General features: G+C 53.5%; 1 protein-coding gene across 1 annotated transcript; it reads left to right on the top strand.

The window, feature by feature from the left end:
* Positions 1–5401: 5401 nt before the first annotated feature.
* Positions 5402–6678, top strand: CLDN3 (claudin 3). The gene has a single exon (XM_054495362.1). The coding sequence runs from the start codon at positions 5623–5625 to the stop codon at positions 6283–6285; it is 663 nt and encodes a 220-aa protein (XP_054351337.1). The 5' UTR covers positions 5402–5622; the 3' UTR covers positions 6286–6678.
* The last annotated feature ends 1982 nt before the right edge of the window (positions 6679–8660 follow it).

The following is an 8660-nucleotide window of genomic DNA, read 5'->3' on the forward strand; positions in this document are numbered from 1 at the left end:
GTCAGGAGTTCGAGACCAGCCTGGCCAATATGGTGAACCCCATCTCTACTAAAACTATGGAAATTAGCCGGGCGTGGTGGCACATGCCTGTAATCCCAGCTAATCGGGAGGCTGAAGCAGGAGAATCACTTGAGTCCAGGAGGTGGAGGTTGCAGTGAGCTGAGATGGTGCCACTGCACTCCAGGCTGGCCAACAGAGTGATACTCTGTCTCAAAAAATAAATAAATAAATAAATAAATGAAATCATACAATAGATGGTCCTGCCTCTTTCACTTACTGCAATGTTTTCAAGGTTCATTCATGTTGCAACATGTATCAGTACTTTGTTCCTTTTTAATGGCTGCATAATATTCCTTTGTATGGCTAGACCACATTTTATTTACCCATTCATCAGTTGATGAACATTTAGGATGTTTCCACTTTTTGGCTATTATGCTTAATGTTGCTACAAACATTCAGGTACAAGTTTTTTTTTTTGTCTGACCTGCTCATACGCTTTTGTGACTCTTGGGTATTCCTGGAGGAAAATTGCTGAGTCATACAGTAACATGAGTCAGCAATGTAATCTTCTGAAGGACCACCAGATTGTTTTCCACAGCAGATGCCCCACTTACATTGCCACCAGCAATGTATCGGGGTGTCAATTTCTCCACATCCTCATCAACATTTGTTATTTGATTACTGCCTCCCTAGTGGGTGCAAAGTGGTATCTCTTTGTGGCTTTGATTTGCATTTATCTAATGACCAATGATGTTGAGCATCTTTTCATGTATTTATTGGACTTTTTTTTTTTTTTTTTTTTTTTGAGACACAGTCTCGCTCCCTTGCCCAGATTGGAGTGCAGTAACACAGTCATAGCTCACTGAAGCCTCAAACTCCTGGGCTCAAGCAATTCTCCCATCTCAGCCTCCCAAGTAGCTGGGACTACAGGTGTGCACCACCATCCCTGGCTAATTTCTTTTTTTTTTTAAGTAGAGACAAGGTCTCGCTATGTTGCCCAAGCTGGTCTTAAACTCCTGGCCTCAAGCGATCCTCCTGCCTTGGCCTCACAAAGTGCCGAGATCACAGCCGTGAGATACCGCCCCCTAGTCACATTTATTGGCCATTTTTATAACTTCTTTCTCTATTCTAAACGTCCGCTCAGTTTCTTTGGCCATTTTTTAATTGGTTTATTTGTCTTTTTATTATTGAATTGTAGGAATCATGGTAGGTATTGAGCAAAAAGCTGATTGGAGCTGTGTTTGCCCAGAGGCAAAGTCTTATTTGCAAAGTCCCTGAAGTTTGGCCTCTGGGCATGAAGCTCTGTCCTGCTGGCTTCATCTCAGTGCAGCCCTGCCCAGCAGGTCCACCTCCCCCAGGCTCAGGGACAAGCCCCAAACCCAACCAACTCAGGATAACTCTTGTCTCACAAATGGGGAAACTGAGGCTCAAGGTGGTGAAAGGACTAGCTCAAGTGCTCGTGACCCAGGAGAGCAAAGCCAGGCTCAAGTTCAGATCTACCCTTTCTCTGTGCAATTTCTCTGCACGTATACACGCCCTGCCTGGCTGTTTTCTGCTTTATAGCACACTTAACATCGCCTCTATTCTCACCATAACCCTGGAAGTGAGTCAGGCAGACAGCATTTCCCTCATTTTATAGAGGAGGAAACTGAGGCTAAGAGAGGCGACGTGACTTTCACCAGCCTCAAAGCCAGCAGGAGTACAGCTTGCAGTGCCCGATCCAGGCACAACTGGCAGTGCAGTGGGGGCCACTCTGGGCCTCAGCCCCCAGTCTAAGCCCAGCCACACCACCTGGAGGGTCTACTTTTCTTCTGGCCCAGAGCCACCCCCACTCACCAGGAAACTGTAGCAGCCAGTAGTCTACTGGAGGACTTGGGCTATATGAACTTCCTCTAGAACAGCTCCACCCAGCACCAGCTGGGCCCTCTGGACTGGCACTCCCAGATCTGCCCAGGCCCTGCCCAATAGGCACAGCCCAAGACCTTTGCTCCTGAAAGAAGTAGGACCCTGGTTTCCATGAGCCCCTGATTCTGTTTCTTACTCTTCTTCTTTTTTTTTTATTTTTTTGAGATGGAGTCTCGCCCTGTCGCCCAGGCTGGAGTGCAGTGGTACGATCTCAGCTCACTGCAACCACTGCCTCCTGGGTTCAAGTGATTCTCATGCCACAGCCTCTCGAGTAGCTGGCACTACAGGTGCATGCCACCACACCCGGCTAATTTTTGTATTTTTAGTAGAGATGGGGTTTCACCATGCTGGCCAGGCTGGTCTCGAACTCCTGACCTCAGGTGATCCACCTGCCTCAGCCTCCCAAAGTGCTGGGATTACAGGCGTGAGCCACCGCACCCAGCCATGTTTCTTGCTCTTCTATCACTCCAAGGCTTAGGCATTTACAGAAGAGGGCACAGGCTGCATGTCTGTGATTTGAGATATGGAGGCAACCCCGAAAAACCCCAAGGACCAGCTCAACGGGGTCTCTCTTCTCTCTGGAAGAGCCCTTGACTCCTATAAGATGACCAAGCCCCCTTGACTCAGCACAGCAGTATCCCTTTATCAGTCATTTATGCCAGTAGGAAAGCCTGGATAGGCAAGGTTGAAGGAACATGAGAAAGTCTTCCCTTCATTCAAGTCACTAAATCGACTCTCTGTTGAGTACCCAACAGCATTCTAGGCAATAGGAATGCAGCAGTGAATAAAAACAGCAAAATTCTTGCCTGTTCTGGGACATTACAGATGTCCCAATGGAGTTGACATACTGGAACAGAAAGAAAGAAACAATTTAAAAATTGGCTGGGCGCCATGGCTCACACCTGTAATCCCAGCACTTTGGGAGGCCAAGGCGGGCAGATCATGAGGTCAGGAGTTTGAGACCACCTGGCCAATATGGTGAAACCCCATCTCTACTAAAAATACAAAAATTAGCTGGGCGTGGTGGCACGCACCCGTAGTCCCAGCTACTTGGGAGGCTGAGGCAGAAGAATTGCTTGAACCAGGGAGGTGGAGGTTGCAGTGAGCCGAGATTGCACCACTGCACTCCAGCCTGGTCAACAGAGCAAGATTCCGTTTAAAAAAAAAAAAAAATAGGCTGGGTGCTGCGGCTCACACCTGTAATCCTAGCACTTCGGGATGCCAAGGTAGGGGGATTGCTTGAGACCAGGAGTTCAAGACCAGCCTGGGCAACACAGTGAGACCCCATCTCTACAAAAAAAAATGAAACAATTAGGTGGGCTTGGTGGTATATGCCTGTAGTCCCAGCTACTTGGGAGGCTAAAGCTGGAGGATTGCTTAAGCCCAAGAATTCAAGGCTGCAGTGAGCTATGATAGTACCACTGCACTCCAGCCTGGGTGACAGAGCAAGACACTGTCTCTAAAATAAATAAATAAATGAATAAGTTATTGAACGTTCCCAGCACAAAGAAATAAAAGTTTGAGATGATGAATACGCCAATTACCCTGATCTGATTACTATACATTCTATGTTTTAAAACATCACTGTGTTTGTCACGCGTAGGTACAATCATTGCCAATCAAAAAATTTTTTAAGTACAATGAAACATAAATAAGAAAAATATAGAATATTGTCCGATGGTGTTAAATGCTAAGCAGAATATAAAGTATTAAAGGGAGGCAGACCATTGTGGAGTAAGAAACTGCAATTTTATTTTATTTATTTAATTTTGAGACAGAGTCTCGCTTTGTCGGCCAGGCTGGAGTGCAGGGGTGTGATCTCAGCTCACTGCAACCTCCACCTCCTGGGTTCAAGCAATTCTCTTGCCTCAGCCTCCCGAGTAGCTGGGATTACAGGCGTGTACCACCACGCCTGGCTAATTTTTGTATTTTTAGTAGAGACGGGATTTCGCCACATCGGCCAGGCTGGTCTGGAACTCCTGACCTCAAGTGATCCACCCACCTCAGCCTCCCAAAGTGCTGGGATTACAGGCATGAGCCAGCCAGAAGCTGCAGTTTTAAATAGGGTGGTCCGGGAAAGACTCACTGAGAGCAAAAAGCTGAAGGCAGTTAGGAGTAAGCCATGTGGATGTCTGCAGGCATGTTCCACGTACAGGGGATAGCAAGTGAAGGGACCCTGAGGCAGAGGCATGTGGTATGCAAGGGCTGCTCTGAGGGGAAGAGAGAGGATGGGGTCAGGAACAGCCCAGGCTGAACCTCCAAGGCCAAATCTGAAGGGCTCTGAGCTTGGTGAAGAAGTGGAAACGATTGTCCAGGTGTGACAGCTAGGGCTTTGTGGGTAGCATTTCTGACTTCCCAACTTTTTTTTTTTTTTTAAGACAAGGTCTGCTCTGATGCCCAGGCTGGAGTGCAGTGGTGTGATCATAGCTCACTGCAGCCTCGAACTCCTGGGCTCAAGTAATTTCCTGCCTGAGCCTCCAGAGTAGTTGGGACTACAGGAACACGCCACCACACCTGGCAAGTTTTTTAATTTTTTATAGAGACGGGGTCTCACTATGTTGCCCAGGCTGGTGTCGAACTCCTGGTCTCAAGCAATCCTCCCTTCTCAGCCTCCCAAAGTGCGGGGATTACAGGAGTCAGCCACCACGGTGCTCGGTCCTGCCCGATTTCCCACTTTTGCGGAGATCGAACCTCTTTCACCACCATTTCATTAAGGTGGACCTCAGCCCTGACTCAGGCTCAAAGGGAGGGAGGACAGGGCTCGGAGAGGGGAGGGGAGGGGACTCAATGGGAGGAGGGGGGACTTCTGGGAGGGGAGAGCAGCTTAGCTAAAGGCATGCAGGCTCACGGCCAACGATGGGAACTGGAGGGAGAGCTGGAGAGGAATTTGAGCTTAGTTAGGCTTAAGGGCATCTTTTGGGTACCTTTGCAGGCAGTCCCTGGCTTCTGGGCCCAGCAACTCCTGGGCTGGACAACCCCACCGCCCGGACTCAGGCTAAGCCTGTGCGACGTGTGTGCGGGAGGTGCCGAGCAGCAGGTGCGCGGCTCCTGCAAACAGCGGCGGCCACGCCCACCCTGGTTCTCCCCACCCCGCCGTTCCGGGATAATTGGCAACGCCCCCATCCCCACGCGGCACGTGCCAAAAGCGCCCAAAGTGGTGAGGAGAGAGAAGCCGTGTCAAATTCTTTGGGATTTGCACCCCAAGCCCCTGACGCATCCCGTCCTCGGTTTTGCCCCGGAGAATTCATTCCCGAGCAGAGAGGGACAAGGACCGAGGGGCGGGGGCTGGGGCAGGTCCCGCCCTTCCTTGGCAACCCCCCTACCCCGGCGTTGTGGGCCGCGCAGGGCCAAGTCCTTCCTCCCAGGACGCTCGGTGAAGGTGGGAGGCAGGGGCCACGTCACTGTCCTCAGGCCCTGGAGAGCGCGGCTCCGCCCCTCCCGCCCCCACCGGAGCGCTGGGCACTTAGCTAAGACGCACAGGCCCCAGCCCAGGGCCAGCCCAGTCGCCGCCGCCCGCCCACAAAGCCACAGGCAGGTGCAGGCGCAGCCGCGGCGAGAGCTTGTGGAGCGGAGCCGTTAGCGCGCGCCGTCGGTGAGTCAGCCGGTCCGTCCGTCCGTCCGTCGGGGCGCCGCAGCTCCCGCCAGGCCCAGCGGCCCCGGCCCCTCGTCTCCCCGCACCCGGAGCCACCCGGTGGAGCGGGCCTTGCCGCGGCAGCCATGTCCATGGGCCTGGAGATCACGGGCACCGCGCTGGCCGTGCTGGGCTGGCTGGGCACCATCGTGTGCTGCGCGCTGCCCATGTGGCGCGTGTCGGCCTTCATCGGCAGCAACATCATCACGTCGCAGAACATCTGGGAGGGCCTGTGGATGAACTGCGTCGTGCAGAGCACCGGCCAGATGCAGTGCAAGGTGTACGACTCGCTGCTGGCACTGCCGCAGGACCTGCAGGCGGCCCGCGCTCTCATCGTGGTGGCCATCCTGCTGGCCGCCTTCGGGCTGCTAGTGGCGCTGGTGGGCGCCCAGTGCACCAACTGCGTGCAGGACGACACGGCCAAGGCCAAGATCACCATCGTGGCGGGCGTGCTTTTCCTTCTCGCCGCCCTGCTCACCCTCGTGCCGGTGTCCTGGTCGGCCAACACCATTATCCGGGACTTCTACAACCCCGTGGTGCCCGAGGCGCAGAAGCGCGAGATGGGCGCGGGCCTGTACGTGGGCTGGGCGGCCGCGGCGCTGCAGCTGCTGGGGGGCGCGCTGCTCTGCTGCTCGTGTCCCCCACGCGAGAAGAAGTACACAGCCACCAAGGTCGTCTACTCCGCGCCGCGCTCCACAGGCCCGGGAGCCAGCATAGGCACAGCCTACGACCGCAAGGACTACGTCTAAGGGACAGACGCAGGGAGACCCCACCATCACCACCACCACCACCACCACCACCGCCACCACCGCGAGCTGGAGCGCGCACCAGGCCATCCAGCGTGCAGCCTTGCCTCGGAGGCCAGCCCACCCCCAGAAGCCAGGAAGCCCCCGCGCTGGACTGGGGCGGCCTCCCCAGCAGCCACCGCTTTGCGAGCCGGGGAGTCGACTTCGGGGCCCAGGGACCAAACTGCATGGACTGTGAAACCTCACCCTTCTGGAGCACGGGGCCTGGGTGCCTGCCAATACTTGACCGCCCCATCGAGCCCCATCGGGCCGCTGCCCCCATGCTCGCGCTGGGCAGGGACCGGCAGCCCTGGAAGGGGCACTTGATATTTTTCAATAAAAGCCTTTCGTTTTGCACTCGCTGGAGTCTCCTTGTTCCGAGCGCCTCCACCTCCCTGCAGAGCTCCCCCTCGGGGCGGCCTTGGCTGGATCTCGCTCTCCCGGATGGAGCTTAGAGGGAAGGTGGGGTTGTAAGCTGAGCTTGGTGATGGCGGGGTGGTCATTCGCCCACTCCCTGGAGATTCGGAAGACAGCCTATGAGGCCAAAGCCAAGGCCCAATCTAGGAAGCAGGCATGAGCACTTCCCGCACGCCGTGGCTGGGGATGGGAGGGGAAGGTGGCAGAGATGTGCCCCTGGGTCTGTGCTGGGAGCCCGGACCCCGCACAATACCCGACACATTTGGAATCTCCCGTGTGCCCTCTGAAAGAGCGCCTTCCGTACTGCAATTTCCTATTGGAAAAAAGAAAACAAAAAGACCTATTGTTTGGATAAAACACGCCACCAAAAGTAAAACCGGGCCAAATCTTCTCACCTGGGGGAGAGACGAGAAAAGGGGTCCCATCTCCTTCCTGGGATCCTCAAGGGAGGGAAAGAGGGAGGACTTAGAAGGGGCATCTCAGAGGGACTTGAGGCAGGATCTCGCTGGCTCAGTCCTAGAGGACGAGGTGGGAGGCTCGCTTGAGCCCAGAAGTTCGAGACCTACCTGGGCTACATAGCAAGACCCCAACTCTACCAAAAAAAAAAAAAAAAAAAAATTAGCTGGGTATGATGGCATACACCTGTGGTCTCAGCTACTCGGGAGGCTGAAGCAGGAGGATGGCTTGAGCCCAGGAGGTCAAGGCTACCGTGAGCTATGATTGTGCCACTGCACTCCAGCTGAGGCAACAGAGTGAGACCCTGTCTCAAAAACACAACAACAAAACACACGCACACACACACACACACACACACACCCCAGAGGAGTGGTTGAGGTGAACAGTGTGGAGAGGCACTGGTGCCTTGGAGAAAACACAGGAGATTCAGGCAGGAAAAGGGGCCTGAACCCAGGCACAGGGTGACTTGGTGGGGGCAAGAGATTCAAATGACTGGATGGAACAAAAAGGGAGACAGGAAATGTCAATGAAGCCCAGGACTCCAGCAAGCAAAGGCCAAGTCATGGAGAGTCTGTATGTGGAATTACGAACTTTGAACCTTACTCTGGGTGTAGGGAGTCATGAAAGGCGAAGTACCTGGTCAGATACTTTTAACCTCTCCAGCAGCCCCTGTGGAACTGGGATTCAAGGAGAAAGATAAAGGAGGGGAACCACCTAACAGGTTATGCCGCCATCTTGGAGTGAAATCATGGTGGCCAGAAATTAGACAGGGGCAGGGAGTGGGGGCAGAACCTGATGGGGGCTGTTAAAGTGGGCAGGACCCGGGAGCCATTTGGATGTGCAGGGTGAGAGAGGCGAGAATCTAGAAAAGAGGGCTGGAATCTGGGAGTTTCCACCTTAGGTCACTGATTGGATAGTGGTACCATTTACCAAAATAGGAGACAGGAAGATGATGGGTTCCATTTTGAATGTATAGAGTTTGGTGAGGCCAGGGCGTGGTGGCTCACGCCTGTAATCCCAGCACTTTGGGAGGCCAAGGCTGGAGGGTATCTTGAGGCTAGGAGTCCGAGACCAGCCTGGGTAGCATAGTGAGACCCCATCTCTACAAAAAATTTAAAAATTAGCTAGGTGTGATGGTATACGCCTGTAATCCCAGCTACATGGGAGGCTGAGGTGGGAGGTTTACTTGAGCCCAGGAGATTGAGGCTGCAGCGAGTAGAGACTGCACCACCGCAATCCAGCCTGGGTGACAGAGGGAGATCTTGTCTCAAAAAATAAATAAATAAAAATAAAATAAATGTAGAGTTTGGCAAGTCTGGAGAACGTCCTGGCAGAGACGTCCAGGAAGTAGGATGACGTCTAGAGATCTCGTAAACCTGGAAGTCGTTAGCATAGGGATGGCAACCGAAACCAGGGTAGGGGAAGAAGTCAGTCTAGAAACTCACAGAACAAAAAGAGTTTCAAGG

The sequence above is a fragment of the Pongo pygmaeus genome, chromosome 6 (assembly GCF_028885625.2).
Source record: "Pongo pygmaeus isolate AG05252 chromosome 6, NHGRI_mPonPyg2-v2.0_pri, whole genome shotgun sequence".
NCBI lineage: Eukaryota > Metazoa > Chordata > Mammalia > Primates > Hominidae > Pongo > Pongo pygmaeus.

Bases quoted from the DNA above. Each gene is read 5' to 3' on its own strand.
- CLDN3 (XM_054495362.1), top strand. From the start codon at position 5,623: ATGTCCATGGGCCTGGAGATCACGGGCACCGCGCTGGCCGTGCTGGGC.